Source organism: Octopus sinensis, linkage group LG7 (assembly GCF_006345805.1).
Source record: "Octopus sinensis linkage group LG7, ASM634580v1, whole genome shotgun sequence".
Lineage (NCBI taxonomy): Eukaryota > Metazoa > Mollusca > Cephalopoda > Octopoda > Octopodidae > Octopus > Octopus sinensis.
The window spans coordinates 45,553,067-45,577,260 of NC_043003.1; the positions used below are offsets into that span (position 1 = coordinate 45,553,067).

The 24,194-nt window shown below is 38.3% G+C and overlaps 1 protein-coding gene across 1 annotated transcript in view; it reads right to left on the reverse strand.

Annotated features, from left to right (window-relative positions):
* The window catches only part of LOC115214284 (serine/threonine-protein kinase pakA-like), a 149,835-nt gene that overhangs the window by 112,553 nt on the left and 13,088 nt on the right, over positions 1 to 24,194 (reverse strand). The window contains 1 exon segment of the mRNA XM_029783430.2: positions 22,406 to 24,194. This exon segment is cut by the window's right edge and continues 1,549 nt beyond it. Within this exon segment, the coding sequence (XP_029639290.1) occupies positions 22,406 to 24,194 (1,789 nt within the window).

Genomic DNA, 24,194 nt, shown 5'->3' on the forward strand with positions numbered 1-24,194 from the left:
TCTCACACACACACACACAACAACAACAACAACGCGAGGACGTGGAACAAGTATAGTGTTATTGGACGCTCAGGAAAGAAAAGAAAGAAGGAGGATTTGACGTTTTGAGCGGAGCTCTTCGCCAGAAACATAGAAAAAGGAAAGATCCAAGGAAAGGTAGACGGAGGAAAAAAATCGCCAACGAAACACACACGGCCACATATATATATATGTGTGTGTGTGTATGTGTGTGTGTGTGTATGTGTATGTGTGTATGTGTGTGTATATGCACATGTATATGTATGTATATGTATGACTGTGTGGTAAGTAGCTTATTTACCAACCACATGGTTCCAGGTTCAGTCCCACTGCGTGGCACCTTGGGAAAGTGTCTTCTACTATAGCCTTGGGCCGACCAAGGCCTTGTGAGTGGATTTGGTAGACGGAAACTGAAAGAAGTCTGTCGTATATATGTATATATATATATATATATATATGTGCGTGTGTGTGTGTTTGTGTGTCTGTGTTTGTCCCCCCGCAACATCGCTTGACAACCGATGCTGGTGTGTTTATGTCCCCGTTACTTAGCGGTTCGGCAAAAGAGACCGATAGAATAAGTACTGGGCTTACAAAAGAATAAGTCCCGGGGTCGAGTTGCTCGATTAAAGGCGGTGCTCCAGCATGGCCGCAATCAAATGACTGAAACAAGTAAAAGAGTATATATATATATATATATATATATATATACATACATATATACATACATACATACGTATGCAATTATGCACCGATGATCTCACGAACGCACATACACACTCTCTCTCTCTCTTTCTCTACCCCCCCCTACACACGTTGACTCATATTTGCTTGGGCGTAAACATTCACCCAGAAAGAAATACATTTATATTTTTTTTATGCACATGTTTACCCATGTTCAGTGACATTTACAAACACATGTCTGTGTACACATAAACATAAATACCAATATCATTCTATTTTCAAACTTGCATTAAAATACAAATATAGTGAGTTAACAGGTTTATTAGAAAATGCTTTGCTTTTTATTCTTGCTTTCTGTACCCTATGTTGAAATCCTACTGGGTTCACCTTTAAAGTACCAGTTATATACGGCAGTCTATTTCTATTGCCCAATGTCTCAGAAACCACAACACTGCCCCATGTCTGTGTCTGGCAATGTCAAAGAAATTGAGACCCGGTTTTCATTTTCTTTTTAATCTACAGAGGGACAGGCAGAGCCTACCATACACCAAGGCGGCTACTGCAAATGATGATGATGAGGAAGAGGAGGAGGATATGATGATAATGAGGATGATCACGACGATGAAGACGTTAACATATTGGTTTCAAATTTTGGCACAAGGCCAGCAATTTTAGGGGTGGCTGTGAGTCGATTACATCGTCCCCAGTACTCAATGGGTCCTATTTTATCAATCCTGACAAAATATGAAATGTAAAGCTGACTCGGCAGAATTTGGATCAATGCCAGCTCACCGCCGTAAGATACTAAAATATTGGTTCCTTTAAGATACCATTTATAATTGTTGGAATTCATAGGTTACTAGTATAATAGAATTGGTATAATGTCTCAGTAAATGAATTACAGTTTTTGTTAGAAAAGTTGGAATCTCGCTACTGGCATATTTTCTCCTTCATCTATCCAGAAAACTGTGACTTAAGTACAACAGGATTCGATATTCCCATTAGCATTTAAATAATATATAATGGTGTATATTTTTACCGATTAAAATTTCGTGTTTATGTACTTTTAAAAAATTATTTTGTTATTTTGTGATGAATAAACTTGTATATACGCTTGCATGAATGCATTGTTTTATATATCCCGGGTAATTGTCATTTGTGAAAAGGGAGGTAATATCGACCATAAGTTGACACTACGTAATGAATCAATAGTACATTTCCAGAGGATCTGGAAACAAGAAATAAATCGGGACGCTCCTAGTCATATCACTATTCGTTAAACTTTCATCTCATTTAAAGTTCCTGACTCAGTTGATGACGCATTTCAGTCTGCTAGGCAAACAGTATCTATTTCTTTACTACCCACAAGGGGATAAACATAGAGGGGACAAATAAGGACAGACAAATGGGTTACATCGACCCCAGTGCGAAACTGGTACTTTATTTATCGACCCCGAAAGGATGAAAGGCAAAGTCGACCTCGGCGGAATTTGAACTCAGAACGTAACGACAGACGAAATACCGCTCGGGATTTCGCCAGGCGTGCTAACGTTTCTGCCAGCTCGCCGCCTTTTTGCTAGGCAAACAGTATCAATGAGATGCAGCCATCGGTATTTTATCTTTCTACTTGACGTACAACTGAAAACTCGGAAGTCGTTGCTTCAAAAGCAATTTTGACAAAGTTAATAGCGGAGATCTATTCGATTCTATTGATCAGTCAAGTCTATCTTTTTTTACATAGACTGGCAAAATGAAAAGAAATCCATGTCTTTTGAGTCGTTTTGTATATTGCATCTATTCATTCAGATATGCTTTCTATTAAAATGTTGTCTCGTGTCTAAAGAGACACCATTATTATATTTTATAAAGTGATTTAAGATGATGTGACTTTATCTTTCATAAGAACATTTACTATGCCGAAATAATGAGCGAAATAACCTCCACACAGACCTTGGGATTAGTAGAAATCGCAGCCAAATCCCCTTCAAATCATACTTCACACTCTTTCAAAAGTGAATGCCACATTGGCTGATAAAATGCTATAGAGAATACCATTGTAAAAATCAAAAGAAAAGCGAAGCAGTACCTGCCGGAATGACTTTGCTCACTAGTCTGTTCGATTAGAGCCTATTTTATTGACCCTGCGTGTCTTGAACAGACAGTTAATGGGCTTAATAAATAAGAGTCACGTTTTGTTTTAGCTAACTAAAAACTATTGGTTTCTATTATTCCACAGTATTTTAAGTCAGAAATATTTACTTATAGTAAGGAGTATTAATCTCCTGAATTAAAGTTGATTAGGCTTTATATGTGAGGCAAACGTAATTAAATAGTGGTTTATAAATAATGTTAATATCGCTAAAGGAAAGAGGATTCTTAAAGTTCTAACAGAAAATTTCTTTGGAGGGAAAAAAAAAAGACATCAAGTAGCTCTCCTACGTCGTTTGATGAACTGGAAGTTTACATTTAATGCATAACTTTGAAATGAACTAGTAAGAACTTCGAAGACTTTAAATGTGGTCGTAACTCATACAAGAAACAACAGATAGATTTCCCTCAAGTCTTACGCTACTGTCTGCGAAAGATACATACTGAATATTCTAATTGAGAAAATAAAAGGACATGTGGGTCACGTCCAGAATACCTTTCTTTAAAGGACTGCTCATTTAGGCTGGAAATAAATTATAAGAACGACAAGTATTAAAACATCCTAAATATATTGGTGCTATTCTACTTCTACAGAGTCACTAATAACTTCACATACCACAGACATTGCCTCACTCATCACCAGCAGCAGCGTGGAGGCGCAATGGCCCAGTGGTTAGGGCAGCGGACTCGTGGTCAGAGGATCGTGGTTTCGATTCCCAGACCGGGCGTTGTGTGTGTTTAATGAGCGAAAACACCTAAAGCTCCGCGAAGCTCCGGCAGGGGGTGGTGGCGACCCCTGTTGTACTCTTTCGCTCCAACTTTCTCTCACTTTTTTTTCATGTTTCTTGTCCCCGACTTCCTACGCAACCGCTGAGCCTAGATGCGCATTCATCCATCCGTCGATGCTCTCGGTGTCGGGGGTTGACCTGCTTTCTCTTCTGTGGGTCTTACGAATAGCAAAGGACCACGTTTCGGACTTCTCCCATCTTGCGAGCTCTGGGATGAAGACCGTTCACTCAACAGCAACAGCAGCAGCACCACCACCTCTACTATACACTACCACAACTATACTTTCACCTCAATATTATTACTACCAATATGCCATTACCACCATAATCACAATTGATAGATGGATGGATTGACGGAGGTATGGATGGATGGATAGATAGATAGATAGATAGATAGATAGATAGATAGATAGACTTTGACTTTCATCCTTTAGAAGTCGATAAAATAAGTAACAATAGAGAACTGGGGTCGAGGTAATAGACTATACTATTTACCCCGAAACTGCTGGGCATGAGCCAAAATTTGAAATTTATACATAGACATATATACATAAATATACATACATACACACACATATATATATACATATTCTATATATGTATATATATATATATATATATATACACACACACTTATATACGTACTTGTATACATATATATGTATTACATGGTAACAAGACACATGGGTACTCCACGGGGTACTTTATAATTAGTCTTCGCAAAGTATTTTTTCACCAGAATGCTAACTAAATATTCATATAAATTACTCATTATATAGGTATACAACATATTCTTTAGTTATGCAGACTTACATAATGTAATATATGATATGATATATGCGTGAGGGCGCGGCGAGGGCGTGTGTGTGTATGTGAATGTACAAAACCTAAGTATGGATGTAAATATACATGCATGCATGCACACAAACACACAGATAAATATATGTGTGCGTGAGTGTATGTGTGTGTGTTTGATTGTGTATGAATGTATTGTGTATTCAAATGTATAATGAATATGTATATATTTATGAATACATGTATGAGTTGCACACATACACATACACATAAATATATGTATATTTAATGCCTATTTATGCAAAATGTATATACACGTATACTATATATATATTTTTTTTAATGAATATGTGTATATATAAATATATGAGTGAGTAGCTATGTGTATATATGTATTTTCTTTTGTATGTAAATGAATATTTTTATTTGATATACATTAATACAAAAAATATAATGGATATGTGCATATGTGTGTGTTTGTGTGTATGTGTGTATGTATGTATTCACGTATGTACTAACATACATTATTATATAAGATTCAACTCACATGGGATAATAGTCTATAAATATTAATTGAATCTGTAGACGCAGAAACGCATACAATATAAAACAGATTTGCACATCTTTGTTCTTTTTCCATTACGAACCTGAACTGACGGGCGTGTGTTTGTTTTACACGTCAGTAAAATTGTGAATTTGCAAAGATGCGGGATTTGTGGTTAACTAAAATCAAAATATATATACTATAGGTATGAAATTAAATGCTGAATGCCATAAATCAAATTAACATATATTATGATAAATGTTATGTTATTTACTTTCTATATAAATATTTTAATATTTATGAGCATCAGTGCAGCGAGCTGGCAGAAACGTTAGCACGCCGACACCACCCATACCCTTGGAGTCCCATCCTTCCCCTGCAAACAGTGATTCCACCCACTCCCCGCCTACAAGAAAATCAAAAACAAACACACAGAGCAAAGAAAGTCCCAAGACCCATTTTTTATGTGTTATACATGGGAAAGACATACAAAACGTTAAAAAACGGGTGTTAACCAAGTGGTACGAACACGAAGATTGTAGCTACACGGCTGTGGATAGTGAGGATACGGGTATATTGGCGAGAAGGTTTGAGGAAGAGGGTGTGTGTTGGAGGTCAGTGGAAATGAAAGATGAATGGATAGAGATGGCTAAAAGAAAAACGAATGTTGTGATAGGAAAGAAAGGAATGCTAATTGGAAATGGGTGAAGAAGGACAGATAAGTGATGCTGGCGGATGGGGCCGTCGGTATCACTCTCATATATCATTTTCATATTCCATTTTGCTCATATATATGTAATTGTGATGTTCTATGTCCCCAATGTTTGTAATGTCCCCTCTATGTAGCCCCTAGTGGGTAATAAAGAAATCAGAAACGTTAGCACGCCGGGCGAAATGCTCAGCAGTATTTCGTCTGTCGCTATGTTCTGAGGTCGACTTGCCTTTCATCCTTTCGGGTTCGATTAAATAAGTACCAGCTACACACTGTGGTAGATATAATCGACTTAATCCGTGTGTCTGTCCTTGTTTGTCGTCTCTGTGTTTAGTCCCCTGTGGATAGTAAAGAAATAGGTATTTCGTCGGCCGGAAAGCGGCGAGCTGGCAGAAACGTTAGCACGTCGGACGAATTACGTAGCCGTATTTCCTCTGCCGTTACGTTCTGAGTTCAAATTCCGCCGAGGTCGACTTTTCCTTTCATCCTTTCGGGGTCGATTAATTAGGTAACAGTTACGCACTGGGGTCGCTGTAATCGACTTAATACTTATGCCTGTCCTTGTTTGTCCCCTCTGTGTTTAGCCCCTTGTGGGTAATAAAGAAATAGGTATTTCGTCTGCCTCTACGTTCTGAGTTCAAATTCCGCCGAGGTCGACTTTGCCTTTCATCCTTTCGGGGTTAATAAATTAAGTACCAGTTACGCACTGGGTCGATATAATCGACTTAATCCGTTTGCCTGTCCTTGTTTGTCCCCTTTGTGTGTAGCCCCTTGTGAGCAGTAAAGAAATAAGTATTGCTCTCTGTGGGCAATAAAGAAATAAATATCTATGAGCATGGAAAACGGTGAACCGGCAGAGAATTTACCGTACTCCGGGAAAAATGTTTACCGGCATTTCGTCAGTTCTGAGTTCAAGTACCGATGGGGTTTGACTTTGCCTTTATCCTCTCAGATAAAATAAAATGCAGTTCTGAATTGGGATGAATGTCATCGACTAACTCTTTCCCTCAAGTTTTCTTACTCTGTGCCCACTAAATTAGTAATCAGTAATTCTAAGATTGCTCTTTGTAGTGCTGCCTAAATTGCTTCCTCTGGAGGTAAGATATAACTCGTATAAAGACATATAAGACGTGAGCGTAGGTTTCGTGTAGAAAGAGGTAAAAAAAAAACTGAAGTTACGAGGCGGTGCTGAAAAGTTTCTGCTGTGGATGGATAAAAGAAAATTCAGTAGAATCAGTTAACTATGATTTTATTCGACATAACCCCGCTCAGAATCACATACTTATTGCAGCGGTCCTTCAGTTTTTCTAAGCCCTGTAAATGAATCGGAAGGCTGGGGCTCCAGTTAGGCCTTATGCGACAGTTAGGCCTTAACTTTTCAGCACTCCCTCGCATGTGATCGAATGTAGGAGTTAATAGATGGAGTGTCTGTGAGAGAAAGTGCGATATTGTGCCATTGAAAGGTAAAGTAAGAGTGATGGGTCGCAAGAAGTTTCGCTGAGAGAAATAGGAAAGAGACAGAGGGTGAAAAATAATCCTTACTATTCTAGGCACAAGGCCCGAAATTTGGGGGGAGGGGACCAGTCGATTAAATCGACCCTAGTGTTTCACTGGTACTTAATTTATCGATCCCGTAAGGATGAAAGGCAAAGTCAGCCCCAGTGACATTTGAACTGAGAACGTAAAGACAGGCGAAATACCGCTTAAGTATTTTGACCGGCATGCTAATGATTCATTTCTACTCTAGGCACAATGCCCGAAATTTGTGGGGAGGGGGCCAGTCGATTAGATCATCCCCAGTACACAACTGGTACTTAATGTATCCATCCCGAAAGGATGAAAGGCAAAGTCGACCTCGGCAAAATCTGAACTGAGAACGTAGCGGCAGATGAAATACCTATTTCTATTTCGTTACTATCCACAAGGGGCTAAACATAGTGGACAAACAAGGACAGACAAAGGGATTAAGTCGATTACATCGATCCCAGTGCGTAACTGGTACTTAATTTATCGACCCCGAAAGGATGAAAGGCAAAGTCGACCTCGGCAGAATTTGAACTCAGAACGTAACGATAACGAAATACCTATTTCTTTACTACCCACAATGGGCTAAAAACAGAGGGGACAAACAAGGATAGAAAAACGGATTAAGTCGATTATATCGACCCCAGTCTGTAACTGTTACTTATTTAATCGACCCCGAAAGGATGAAAGGCAAAGTCGGCCTCGGCAGAATTTGAACTCACAACGTAACGACAGACGAAATACGGCTACGCATTTCGCCCGGCGTGCTAACGTTTCTGCCAGCTCGCCGCCTTAGAGGGTAAAAAAATAATGGGCTGGCGACAACGGAGGGTGGGATTGATCGAATAGAGAAAGAAAGAGGATAATTGTGAAGGAATAAATAGTAAGTTAGAAGAGTTGAATGATAAAGAGAAAGAGCACGGAAATGACATAGACTGAAAAAGAAAATATGAATGTGAAGGAAGTACATATATGATAAATAATGGAGTGACACCATTGTACCTGTTGCTTTATCTGTCTATACGTTCCGATATATGCGCCTCCGTGTTTATACAATGAGTAAACTGTGACGTTGTGTGTGCGTATGTATATATGTTTGCATAGAAATCTATATTCAGTACACAAACATTGTGTGTGTCTGAGTGTGTGTGTGCGCACGCCTGTACATATATATATATATATGTGTGTGTGTGTGTGTGTGTGTGTGTGTGGTCTGTCTGTCTGTCTGTATGTATGTATGTATGAATATATAACATATACATATAGCATTCATCATGCACACAATTAAGCTCACGCATATTCACATATGTATATACGTTCCACTTTGAGTTTGTGTATTAATATGACTTTATATATATATCAATGCGATATAACTATATATATATATATAACTATATATATGTATATACATATGTACATTTTGTATATATGTAAAAGAGCGTATGTGTATGTATATGTGTGTATGTCCGGATGTGCCTATTCTTTCATTCGCCATACATTCATGCATGCACCTACACACATACACACGCACACCCACACCCGAACAATCGCATTGATAAAGGCTCTTAATAAAGAGCAGAATACAAGTAAAAAGGGAGTAAGTTTAAGAGAGGAAGATATAAATAAAAACTTGAACAAGAGGGTGTGGGAGACGGTTAAGAGATCATTTGTGAAGTCTGAATTGTGGCACTTTTTAAAAGGTGGGTGTGAAAGCTTTTAGCGAGTTACGTTGTTGATTAGGTGAGGAAATATCAGGGTTAACAGAGATAGGATGGTGGGGAAGAAACAAGTAGGAACGCATAGTGGTGGTGGTGGTGGAGGAAGCGGCGGTGGCTGCGGGAGAGGCAGTGCAGTTAGCGGGGGGGGCAGTTGTGGTAGTGGTGGCCTGGTGTTGGTGGCGGTGGTGGTGGTGGTGGTCTTGGTGGTGGTAATGGTTATTCCGGTAATGGCGTTGGAGGGCAGACTCCGATGTGGTGATGGTGGCAGCGGCGCTGGTAACGGTGGCAGCGGTGGTGATAGTAATGGAGATAATGGTCGTGGTGTTGGCAACGGGGAGGAGGAGGAGGTGTTGTTTCCGTCATTGTCGTCGTCCTCCTCCTGATAATGCTCCTGGTACTGGTGAGAGTGATGATACTGCTGACGGTAGCGGTGGTAACGGCAGTACAGCGGCACTAGTTTTATAATGGCGATGTTGCTGATGATTGTGGACGTGGCGAGAGTATATTAGTGGTAATTAGAATCAGTAATATTGGTTGCGGCTATTGATGTTGGTTTTTGGTAGATAGGTCAGCTGTAATCTAGCAGAACTATGATCATATCTTTTTTGTTTCCTAAGTCTATTGGAAACCAAGAGCAATGAACGCGTGGTTCTTTTTAAGACAGTGGGGCAGGGGTTCTCAACCGGGGTCCGTAAGGCCCTAGGATTCATATAAGATTTTTTGTTAAAATTTATCTACAGTAAATTGATTATGCTTCAAGGATAAGCAAAATATTTTAACAGTCTTTTATACAATTCCTAATAATATCTACTAAAAATATAATAGGAGTTTTCCAAAACGTTGACTGGCAGTAAGGGTCAAGCAAAGAAGAATAGGAATCAAAGGGGTCCTTAGGTGAGAAATGGTTGAAAAACACTGCAGTGTGGTGTGATATGAGAGAGACTATGCAACTATTTGTACCGGATCAATTAACCACGCAAAGCACCTACGATGTGGTGACGATGTTGGTGAAAACGGAGCTAGAAGTGCGCTAATAGGGTTAATAGATACGATTTTAGGAAACAGTTTCCATCTACGCAATGACCATCTTTTGTTTTATTTATCATTATTTTTTTTTTTGTTATTATTGTTGCTGCTGCTGCTGCTGAATTTTGTTGTTGTCAACATCGGTATCAAAGGGTGGGGCATTTTCTAGTGGAGGCGATATTTCAAGATTGCCTGTTTTCTTAAGCACTAGAACGAGTCGCCCACCACCCTTCTATTTTCGTATTATGGCACCACCCCCACCCAATGCCTTGTTTTCTTTCTTTCCTTCTTCCTCTTATTTCTCTCTGTCGCCATCTTTGAGAGGAAATCTTTTTACACGATAAAACAAGATAAACACAACACAGAGACATCGGGTGTGACAAGTAATTATGTAAAATAACATTTTTTTTTGAATGCGCAGTTTTATGTTTGTATGCGTGTGTATGTGCGTGTGCACACATACACACACACATACATACATACAAACATATATATATATATATATATACATATGAAGGTGCAATGCCCCAGTGGTTAGGGCAGCGAACTCGCGGTCATTAGATCACGGTTTCGATTCCCAAACAGGGCGTCGTGAGTGTTTATTGAGCGAAAACACCTAAAGCTCCACGAGGCTCCGGCAGGGGGTGGTGATGATCCCTGCTGTACTCTTTCGCCACGACTTAGCCAGCGGGGTGGCGTCACTTGAAGGATAAAACAATGCGAAATGCATTGTGACCAGCGATGTATGGCAACATCTGATAGCCTGGTCGGTCACGGTAATAATATATATATATTCTGTTATTCTTACACACGTTTCAGTCGAAGAGATCGACCCCAGGACTTATTCTTTGTAAGCCTAGTACTTATTCTATTCGTCTCTTTTGCCAAACACACCAACATCGGTTGTCAAGCGGTAGTGGGGGAACAAACACAGACACACACACATAAATATATATATACATATACAAATATATATGTATGACGGGCTTCTATCAGTTTCCGTCTACCAAAGCCGCTCACAAGGCTTTAGTCGGCCCGAGGGTAGTAGAAGACACTTGCAGCAAATGTCATGCAGTAGTACCAAACCCTGATCCATGTGGTTGGGAAGCAAGCTTCTTAGCACACACGCCACGTCTCTCTCTTACTCATATATATATATATATATATATATAGATATATATTTTGTGTGTTGGTGTGTGTACATACATATATAGACTATATATATATAATATATATATATATATATATATATATAAATATATGTGTGTGTGTGTACATATATATATATATATAATATATATATATATATAATATACATACATATAGTATGTATGTATGGATGTATGTGTATACATACATACAACACTTAGATGTGTATGCGACCGCGTGTGCATATATTCTTTTATATGTGCACACGTGTGTGTGTGTGCATACATGGATATATACGCACACACACGCACGCACAACTGCATACTGAAATAGAAACCGGAAGAAAGAGATAGAGAGAAGAAAAGAGAGAGAGAGGATTTGTTTGGAAAGTGAGTGTCGTGTAACGACTTTCCCTATACTACTCCTGGGACGAAAAAAGACCTTGTTCTCTGTTGAAAACTGCAATATTAATTTGTCTTACGCGAAACAGAAGTCCAATTGTTCAGGAAATAACCAGCCCGATAACACTGAATTCACTAATACTTTATTCCTGTTTATTTTAGAATCAAATGTTAGAAGGAGGAGCAACGTCGATTCACGGCGAACTTTCGTTTCGTTTCATTTCAGGATGTATCTGAACAAAAATCTAGTTATATATTCAAATGAAACGGTGCCTTTTAACCCTTTTGATACCAACCCGGCCAAAACCGCCTCTGGCTCTGTAGTATAAATGTCTTGTTTTCATAAATTTTGAATTAAAATCTTCCACCAAACCTTAGTCACAATTTATGTTCCTGACACTAGCTGAATGATAACCAAGTTATTTTACTAAATTATTTGTTATATTTAAAATTAATTGAAAGAAACACAGACCATCCCAAAATAAATATGGTAACGAAAGGGCTCACTTAATCACAAAAACTGTTCCATCCCAACATATTAGTGACATTTTATTCCTCATATTAGTGACATTTTATTCCTTCTTCGTCTTTACTGAAGGCATGTTGCACACGAACTTACGGTCGCGGTTTCGATGATTGGAGAGGGCAGTAAGATTTTCGGTTCACTCGGCTATATATGAGTAGCCTGGCGACGTACTGGTGTCTCGTTCATAGGTGTGTTGTGATCGCGGTCACTTATATGCAATGGAAACCTGATATTAGGCTATGAGTTCTAGAACTCAACACAATAATGTCCAGGGAACATAGTCAGTTTTAGTAATGAGAAAAAAACAGCGTTTGCGTGGATTTAATAATAATAATAATAATAATAGAAATAATAATAATAATAATAATAATAATAATAATGATAATAATAATAATAATAATAATAATAATTATTATTATTATATATATATTATTATATTATTATTATTATCATTATTATTATTATTATTTGATGGCAGTTCATGCCATCAAAGTGATACTGGGGTAAAATATACGAAGCCCAATACCCATCATGACTACCGTCTGATAAGGTACACCAGGCACATGCAATCACAACCATATGTGCGCGACATGGTGATCTCATATCAAGATAAACAGCACATGACCTTGCAAGTGGGGCCCAGTTAGAATTTTCTTCAGGTTGAGTAGCCCATCCCGCTCAAAAGGTCCATGAATAAGGATTGTTTAAGGATGTTGAAAGAACCACCCATGTTTCCAGAGGTGAATTATTCAAACCCCAAAGAATCCCTCTCAACACATGGCTATGATGCTCCCCCACTACTTCTGCTCGTGATCAGAGATGCACATATATTATTATTATTATTTTAGTGTTATGTTGGGCGAGTTGACGAAGTTAAAAAAGCCATCGAAACTTTAATAAACTTCGCTATTTTTCCTCCTCTTTTCACTGTCATATCTCATCCAAAGGGTGACGGGGGCTGCCATCTCCTATAAGGAACATTTCACTAAATTGTTATACTAACAGCCGCATCTGCAAGAGGCCATTTGGTATGTTTCATAAAACTTTTGTAAAACAGCATGTATTTATTTCATCCTCGCATAAACTCCTGGCGAGAGAGTAACATTTGCCAAAAACCTCCCTCAAATAATACCATACCATTTTCGGAATCAAAATATTGGATAGCATAACCACAGCTAGAGTACCTTTGAAATTGGGCTAAATACCAATGAAGCAACAACAACAAAAGCATAAATATCTATGCATTGCAAAGATGGAGCCATTTACATGCACACTTAACACTTAACCCTCTACGAAATAGGAGCCAATTCTTCAAAAGCACACATTTTAAAAAATGGAATGAACATTTTCGATAATCTAGCCCTAGAAATATAGCGTTTGAAAATAAGAGCAAAACGCTTTGGCCTGCTCGAGCAATGCTAAATTGCAGCTCATATAGTTACAAACAGTAGCAGCATTCCACAAAATAGATCTGGCTCTCCCCCCTACCGTCATACAATGCTGTGCCTCGTCATTCGCAAATCCTACTCTAAGAATATCAGAAAAGCCCCATTTACCCAGAACTGTAATAATCTGGAACGCTATTTCTTTCCACTTTTCCACTTCGGCATCAATCACAAGAAGCTGTCATGGACACAAATTTACATCGATCTCACCAAACTAGATTTATGCGATCCACCACTTCTACACTTCGGCTGTTCGATAAACCGGTCACCTGGGAAATTCCACAGTAACAGTAGACTGATTTGGCCCATCGCTTTCGTTCTTACATACACGCAGGCGCGTGCACACACACACACACATACACACACACAAACACATTTACATGCACATATATATAAATGTGCATATATGTGTATGTGTATCTATCTATCTATCTATATCTATATATATATATATATATATATCGATATCTATCTATATGTGTGTGGGGGGGTTGTATCTATGTAGTCATATTTATCGATCTATCTCTGTATATAAACATATATATATGTATAAAGAAAAATGTCTTTTGTGTGTGTGTGTGTGTGTAAAACACGAAGTCCTACGTCAACTTTTTTTGTTTTTATAGTTTCTCTCTGAAAGAGTAGTAGGAAGTATTAAACAGAGAGATAGATTTGGTAGATAAATGATCGACAGAGTGGAATATGGTGAATGAATTATTGGCAGCAGTCATCCAATAGTCAGGGGAGCAGACATCGAACGTTTATGGAAGGGTGAAAATGAAATGGGAAGGAAGTATACTGAGCACAAGGAGAATTGCAAAGAAAAAAAAAAAACAACAGAGCAAAATAGAGTTGTAAAATAGCGAAAAGAGAATAAGGAAAAGTAATAAAAGAGTAAAAGTTTAGAGATAGAGCGAATGAAAGAGAGAGAGAGAGAGAGAGAGAGAGAGAGAGAGAGAGAGAGAGAGAGAGAGAGAGAGAGTGGCAGACAGACAGACAGAGACAGAGAGACAAACAGAGGGACAAACATAGAAAAATCAAGAATAGAATTGAAGAGGGATGACAGACTTTGGGGAAGGTAGTGATGTGGATATAGAAATGTAGAAGGAGACAAGAAATATTGGTTTCAGATTGTGGCACGAGGTTGGCAATTTCAGGAGTGGGAGCTAGTGAATTACATCGACCCCAGTCCTCAACTTGTACTTATTTTTATAGAACTCAAAAGAATGAATGGAAGGCAAAATCGATCTTGGCGTAATTCGAACTCAGAATGTAAAGACGGACGAAATGCTGCTAAGCGGTTTGCCCGGCGCGGCAACGATTCTGCCAGCTCGCAGACTTGGAGACAAGAGATATTGGTCCTAGATTTTGGCACGAGAGCCAACAATTTCGGGCGGAGGTGGAAGCTGTTTACATCGAAACCAGTGTTTCACTGGTACTTAATTTATCGACCCTAAAAGGGATGAAAAGCAAAGTCAACCTCGGCGGAATAGGAATCCGGAATGTGAAGACGGACGAAATGCCTCTAAGCAATTTTCCCGGCGTGCTAACGATTCTTTTCTACTCTAGGCACAAGCCACGAAAATTTTGGGGGAAGGGGGGGGCGGTCGATTAGATCGACCACATTACGCAACTGGTACTTAATTTATCAATTGAAAGTATGAAAGGCAAAGTCGACCTCGGCGGAATTTGAACTCAGAACGTAAAGACAGACGAAATACCGCTGCCCGGTGTGCTAACGATTCTACCAGCTCGCCGCCTGGAGACAGGGAGTATTGACATATATGAGTTAGGGAGAATTACGTGCTGTGTGTGTGTAGTGGGGTGTCCACTAACATTAGTTTCACAAGTAGCATCCAGTTCAATATTTAAAAACCTAATCAAAAGCAAGTATGTATCTTATACGCATAGAGATGCTCTTTTTGTTTTCAAGAAATTCTGCCTGGCCTTGATAGATTGTTTCAGTTATAGAAATTAAAGCGACAACAGCGTGTAAAATAAAATGAGTAACAGTCTCATTACAAGACCGCTCTATCTCTTGCTCAAGAAGGCAAAGTGTACATACATACATATATGCATTTATTGCATACATGCAAAAATATATCCATATCTGCTTGTATACACACACATATACAAACATATCAATTTATGTACAAATTTCCGCAAGGAACACGGATATATGACCTGGAAAGACGTACAGGTTATATATGTTTATTCTAATATATGTATCACTACTTATCTTCGCTGTTTCATTCGGTTTAAACTTATGTTTACATGTTAGCGCTCACAAATTCAAATTCTCTCTATTTCATTAAACGCTTTGTAAAACATTGCACTAAGTAATATCCTTGTTATATCTAAAAAGTATTCATAACAGTGAAATAGATATACATATAAACATATCCCAGATGCAATGAGAGTATAAACTTACAGTAATAACATTAGCAGAAATCTCAGATCTCACTGACATGAAACATCCACATTTTTTAGTATTTTGTTTTATTCTATAATGAGCTAAGCAATGTGTGTGTATGTGTGTGTGTATATATGTATATATGTATGTATGTACTTAGTTACACACACACACACACCCGCGCACACACAAAATGTATATAAGTGTATGAATACCTATCTATGTGTATATATATACATACATATATACATACCTACATACATATATACATACGCATACATACCAATACAAATAGATAGATAGATAGATAGATAGATAGATAGATAGATTTCTTTACTACCCACAAGGGCCTAAACATAGAGGGGACAAACAAGGACAGAGAAAGTGCGAAACTGGTACTTCATTTATCGACCTCGAAAGGATGAAAGGGAAAGTCGACCTCGGCGGAATTTGAACTCAGAACGCAACGATAGATAGATAGATAGATAGATAGATAGATAGATAGATAGATAGATAGATAGATAGATAGATAGGCAGGCAGGCAGGTAGGTAGGTAGGTAGGTAGGTAGTAGATAGATAGATACATACATACATACATATTCATACAATTATATACATTTGTGTGTGGGGGGGGCGCGGGTATGTGTAACTAAGTTTGTGTGTGCGTAGATTCTTGTAGGATTCTGTTCACTCATGGATGTTGTTGGTATTTTACATATGCTTGAAGGAATGATCGGAAGGATGCGAGCCAATGATGAGACAAACAGGTAGGCAGAGGCGATGAGAGTGAAGTCAGTGGGTGTGTCAAGTTTATTTGGCAAGACATTGTCTAGCTACTTGCCTAAGTGTCTTATTTCGAAATCCATAGACACATATACATATATAGTGTCAGCAATGTAAGGATGTATACATCAAATACTTGTGCGCGAGTGAGTGTGTTTGAGTACGTGCGCGTGTATTTGAGTAATGCAATGTATAGATGTTGTAAGCGTAGAATATGTTACTGGTTAATTAGCAGCTAGTAAGCATGTGTTGAGGATCAATTGCAGAAACAATAACAGTAGCTACTTGTTGACAGCACCTAAGTATACGAAAAACGAGGAAACCTACCAAGCTAACGAGGGCGCTACTGTGTTTTACATAGGCTGGTCGGGTTTCGAAAGAAAACGTATGGATCATTTGAATCTGACAAGATATGAGTATATCTCTTTCTTTATTTCTGACGAGATATGAGTATATCGACTGACTTTTGGTGCACATGTTGTGGAAATGTTAGGTTAAAAGGAACAAAGACCGACGTGGTAAAAGTACAAGCGATAAGACGGAGGCAAGGTCGAGAGATTAAAAAGTTACCTTTGCAATCATGAAATCTTGAGTTCGATCCTACTGTGGGACAATGCCAGTAAAGGTTATTTTTTCTTAGATAGTTTGAAGTGACTTTTAAACTAGTTTAAGTAAAACTGCGAAAACCCTTCGTCTGTGCATAAAAGACAAAGAACCAGACTTGTCACACCGATTTTCCTTGCGGATTTACATTAAGTGTATCAATGTCTATGGAATATTCAGCCACTTATACTAAAATTCAGTTAGTAGATATTGCAATCGATCAAACAGCTGAAAGAGTTTTTGTCGAAACTGAAAGAGGATTCATCTAAGCAAGAGACAAGCACAGGAGGGTTTATCAGATATTCTTTTTATCGTTTACTAATGAGGAAGGGCAAAGCCCATGATCGTTTTCAGTGCCTACGCGACTGACCGGTGGGACAGATGAAATCTAACGCGAATACCTACATCAGAGTAGATTCTAATAAGAGTGCCTAAGTCTAGGTGATGGATTTGAACTCAGAGCAAGAATTGCTGCAATAAATAACACAAGGAATCATACCCCTCCCTCTAATAATTTCGCCAGTTCACGCCCGAGATTCGTAGGTTATTTTATTAACTGCGGAAGGAATAAAAAGCAAAGATGACCCCCGGCAAGATTTGAACACAGAATGTAAGGAGCCGAAGTAAATGCCACAATGTATTTCACTCGACGCTCTAAGGGCTCTGTTGGAGAAAACAAGTTCATCTTCCATGTTATATTCTATTTGGTTCTAAAAAGACAGATACTAGTAGCTCTTTCTTTCTCTTTGTCAACTTGTCACTCACCCTCCCCCTCTCTCCCTTTCTTCATATACCATGGTTACAGGTGTTGGCTATCATGAACCTCCACGACAAAAACTAAAGATTTTATGTTTGTTTTCTAGGTAAAAGCAGTTTTTTTATGTTGCTTTATGTTGGTTTATTAAGTTTTCTTTACTAATTCTCTGATCTCCCAAGCTCACCCTTAAGGCATAATATCAATTTAATCTTTTGGTGGAAAAACAGGAGAATAAGATCAGAAAATTTCTACACACTGGTGATCCTGTGTGGCACATGTATAGAAGTCATCCTCTGAGCCCTTAGCCTCAACACCATCTTCTCCTATTTGATCCATAACTGGTGCCCTTGACAACTGCTACAACCCTATGAAAACCTGACAGTGTGGCGCAATCACAATATATATATTGATTCTTCATATAAAGTCAGCGGATCCAGATGATGTAGTTGATTGAATCGACAACACTGCTTGATTGATAATTCATTTAATATACTTTAGAATTTTGAGAAGAGGACGTTATTCAATTTTATGGAACCGTGTACAAGATGAGTACTTCATTTTATTGACCTTCGGAGGAAGGGAATATGAAGCTGACATCGGTAAGATTTTAACGCAGTGCTCAGAAGATCAAAACAAATACCATAAAGTAGATTACCTAATGCCCAAGTGGTTCAAACAATTTGCAACATGGATTATTACTAATAATACTTGATATTTTCTATTAAGCTTGGGAGATTGTGAGTTTATGATGCTCACTCACTTTCCAAAGGTAATTAAATTCGGGGTCTCTGTATGTCTTGTGAGACTAAGGATCTGCACCTGGAATGTTCATCTCAGAAGTGTTTACCCATGCAAGAATTTATTTTATATGGGAAAGCAGCAGTTGTTCATATAAGCAGGTCTCCCCTTTTCATATTACAGTCGTTACCTGAGGGAAAGGCGAAGGACGAGATAGCTTAGGGACTTTGTTGCTAAAAGTGTTTCTATCAGAGAAAAAATGCAAATATTAATATAAATATCATAAAGTATCCCATCTGGCATTCTTACAATTCCGTTAATATACTTCATTAGATTAGTATTAATTTATTTATAAACCCCAAAAGTATAAAAGTCAAATTTTATCAGGATGGAATTTGAACTCGGATTAGAGAAAATCGAAATAAATGCTGCAAGTAATTTTTATCCAACTTTTTGACAAGTCTTCCTAGATGAAGGATTATTGGCAATGAAATAAATACTCTCTCTAAAGGATTTTTTAGTCAAAAACAAAAAGAAATGCTTGTAGCATGCCGGTATCATATATTATTCTCTTAGATGCTCAACATCTACAACAGCGTAATAATTTCGTATCGGCTAGAAATGAAGAATTTTAATATATTATGGCAGTCATCCGTTTCCCAAGAGCATTAATGACGCAAGTGAAGTGAACTTCATCATAGCGAAAATCGAAACCGAGTTGCTGTTTTGGCCTATAGCATTTTTCTTTTCCCTTTCTTTTTTTTTTTCTGCTATGCCTTTTGCTCTACGCCGTTAGCAACAATATATTCATAATAATAAATATCCCATTGCGACCTAATGCTATTATAAAGAAGATTGATGTTGATGGTATTTCCCAGAAGTGCCGACTGCTCACATTCCATTTGACTGGCAGACTTTGGCACACAAGGAAAACAATACAAGTGTTAGAAGAATGACAAGTTTGGCAGAAGTCTGTTCTTGGAAATATGTCAGAAGCTTGACAAAAGATATGCTGTGAAATAGTTTAAACATAACCCGAAGAAAATAAGTGAAAACTATTAAATCTAAATCCTCTGGGACTAGTTCAGCTGAACAGATCATATGCTGCAACTCAACAGACCAAAAAGTAATATACAAAGTTCCACTAAAGAGAAATATCTCCTGATATGGCTACACTCAATTCGCATCCAAAGTGCAAAGAAAGTGGGACAAAGGTGAAACATGTGCAAGTTAAAACAACTGATGATAAAATAAAAAGCACATTGGTACCACCTATGGCTGTAAGGAGATTGGGGGTGTAGTAAAAAAATAGTACACCCTGACTCCTTACAGCTGACAACCCCCATATGTATGTATGAATGTATACATATGTATGCGTGTGTGTGTGTGCGTGTATGTGTGTGTATGCATATATGTGTATATATATATGCATGTGTATATATACATATTCATATATATGCATGTATATATATATGCATATATATTCATATATATATATATATATATATTCATGTATATATATATGTATATATATATATATATATATATATATATATATATACAGATATTTATCATATATATATATATGCTACACATAAAATATCATACGCCCAAGCACACAGACGTGCACATATATATATATATATATATATATGGAGAGGGGGAGAGAGAGGGAGGTAGTAAGTACAAGAGTTATTAAAGATAGAAATTGAATTTACAACTATCATTTATATTTATTTATTTCACAACTGGTGTTACCGTTCTTAGACTTTCTAACTAGAACCGTTTCTTGGACTAAGATCAGTCATGTGACTTTGCCTCTATATCGCTCTCCTCTCTCTCCCTCTCTCTCTCTCTTTCTCTCTCTCTCCTTAAATTACAAATTCATTATTCACCTAAAATAGCTATTTTTACAGTTGGGATGAATATCTATCATTTATCACTGGCTCTGTACTAAAAAGAATATTTAGCTTCAAAGAAAGCTGGAAATATCGGGAGATTTTACTGAGGAAAAACTAACTAAAGAACTAAACAGCAAATGAATTGTCTAAAATGAATAATCCTTTCTACTGAAGGCACAAGGCTTGAAATTTGGGTAACTAGTTGATTACATCGACCCCAGTGGTACTCAATTTATCGATTCCGAAAGGATGAAAGGTAAAGTCGACCTTTGAAGAATTTGAACTCAGAACGTAGCGACGACTGAAATACCTATTTCCTTACTACCCAGAAAGGGCTAAACACAGAGGAGACAAACCAGGACAGACAGACGGATTAAGTCTATTATATCGACCCCAGTGCGTAACTGGCACTTATTTAATCGACCCCGAAAGGATGAAAGACAAAGTCGACCTCAGCGGAATTTGAACTCAGAACGTAACGGCAGACGAAATACCGCTAAGCATTTCGTCCAGCTTGGTAACTAACGATTCTTAGAGCTCGCCACCTTCTCGAGAATGAATAATATTTCTAAAAAAAAATGTGTAGCCCTACACTCAGACACGTAAGACACACACACTCTGGGTGGAGGTGGGGGTCCTGTGACGATTGAAAAGGCAGCCCAAAAATTACCATAAATGGTTTCAAACATTTTAAACTTATCTTTTCTCTTTTATCTTTAACTTGTTACAGTCATCTGACCGCAGCCATGCTGGGGCACCGCTTTGATGGGTTTCTAGTCGATCAAATGGACCCTGGTACTTTTTCTATCGGTCTTGTGCCGAACCGTTAAGTTACGGGGATGTTAACACACCAACAACGGTTGTCAAGCGGTGCAGGGAGACAAACACACACATACACACACACACACACACACACATATATATATATATATATATATATAACAGGCTTCTTTCAGTTTCCGTCTACCAAATCCGCTCACACGGCTTTCGTCGGCCTGAGGTTATAATAAAAGACAGTTGCCCAAGGTGCCACGCGGTGGGACTGAACGCGGAACCACGTGACTGGGAAGTAAGCTTCTTACGACACAGCCACGCCTGGTCAAGAAAGAAAAAAAAAATCACATGGACGCGAAGTCTTTTCTCAACACATTAATAAAGAGCGTGCGAGCAAAAAAGTCTCACTATTAATTTTTTCTGGGTAGGTAGGTAGGTGTGTATGCTGGAATTTTGATAACAACTAGGGTAGAATAAATTCTTCTGCACAACACATACACATGACAGCACATACTCTATATTTTTCCAAGAGTCTTAGGGTCAAATATAGACGAGAGCTCAAGGTCAATTAATTTCAATTTCTATTTAGCTAAAAACTCAATTAATTGTTATGCATGTGGTTAATAGATGATTACTTTAACATCACAGATATTGTATTACACTGTTCAAAGACTTGCAAATCGTATTTGTCTGACACTATTTAGCGATATCGTTTCAAAAGCTTTTTATAAGTTGATTCTCTTCAGGCAGTGTCAAGTATTGCTGATTGCTCTAAGACCCTGTACACATTCAAACGTTCGTGTGACCAAAGAGATACAGCTTTAAATAAACACTTCAATTATTGTTTGCTTCTTTGATTCCATCATATCTCTCAGCATTAAAACATTCAGAGTAAACAATAAAAAAAAAACAAAAAAAAAAAACAGAAAAACAATAAAACGAAAAAAAAATTTTTTCTTACCTGTACCATTCCAGACCCTTTGTATAATGTCTGTCGAAGAAATGGGGCTCTGGTCCAGGTGCTCTAATATCCGGGTGTAATCGTAAAAATTCCAACAAGGCTCGTGTACCCCCTTTCTTTACTCCAATAATTATAGCCTGGGGCAGTTTTTTTGACACTCCATCCCGTATAGTTACAATCCGCGAAGACAAAGTTTTAGGAGACAACTGCTCCTGGTGAACATCTCTCACAATGTTCTTGCTGTTGTTATTACTGTTCTCAATGTTTCTTTCTTTAGTTGCTTCTTTATCACATTCTTTCACTTTCTCGTTCTCTTTGTCTCTTTCTTTCGCTTCATCCCACCACTCTTCCTCCTCTTCCTCCTCCTCCTCCTCTTCGTCCCTTTCCGCGTCCGTCTCGACCGCCTCTTCCCCCACTGCTACTCCATCATCAACTTTCCTGACTTTCTGTCCTTCCGTATTTGCTATGTCATTTTCGCTCTCCAGACCACTGACCTTATCAATTATTCTATCCTTGTACTGACCAACATTGTCAACGCTGTACACGGATTTCACCCCATATTCTGCCTTGTTGTCATCCACTTGTCTGAAACTGATTACGTCCTCCATCTTGCGAAGCCAATCATTAGTTACAGATTTTGTCATCATTGTACCGTTTCCCTTGTCACTACCACCTCTTTCATTATTACTATTATTATTGCTTTCATCATCATCATCATCATCATCATTATTATTATTATTATTACTATTACTACTACTACTACTGATATAAGTGTTAACGTTGTTGTTGTTATTGTTGTCTCTGTTCGTGTTCTTATCGACAAAGGGATTTGACAAACCCATATTTTCAAATCTGTCTTCGTTATCAGCTAATGAGGAGAGATGTGTTTTGTGTCTGCGGAATTTCTGAGAGGGCACCGGAGTTGAAACTAAAGAATCACTTATTGCACTTCGGCTGTTGACACCAGACAACGGTCCAGAAACCTGAAATTGAACGGGTTGGGTCTGCTGACTCCGGAGAGGTTGTGGATGTTTAAAAGTCTGTAAAATGGGAGTTTGGATGGAGTCTGCGAGTAAAGACTGTACAGTAGCGTTTACAGGATTACTTTGTAATTTAGGTTTCATTTGGTCCCTGTAAATGTTCTGGGAATTTTTGTGCCTTTTCTTCCGTCGATCATGGAATTTTGCCGTTCGAAACGTTTTCCTAAGTAAGTTGAGCACCGTTAAGTTGGTGGTAGCTGCTATAGGCGTGGACGGTGAAGTCGAGGAACGGAACCGGAAGAAGCGAGATGATAGTGATGGTGATGATGATGATGACGATAGTGATGATGATGACAATGACGAATGTGATGACTGTGGTGATGGTGTTGTTAACACGGGAGGGATTTCTGAAGACGGCTTAGCATTATTGAATGAAGCATGTAATGATGATGATGATGATGACGACGATGATGATGATGATGATGACGATAAGAAAGATGTTTGCGAAGAAGCTGAAGAGGATGATGATGAGGATAATGATGCCCTTTTCTGACCAATGAGTTGTGATTGGAAAGAAAAGTGGGTTTTGTTATTTTCATTGTCGTGACCGCGGTCAACGTACTCTGATACGCCACCGCCGTCTCCACCATCTATTTTAGACGCATCTTGTACTCGATTCCAAAGTCGACGACGATCACCAATGAAACCTTTTTGCCAAAGGTACTTGCCGATTCGTCGATTGCGAACACGTGATGGCCCCCTAATTAACGATGCTATATACTTGTCCTGCAGTTCTATATGCCGTTGCA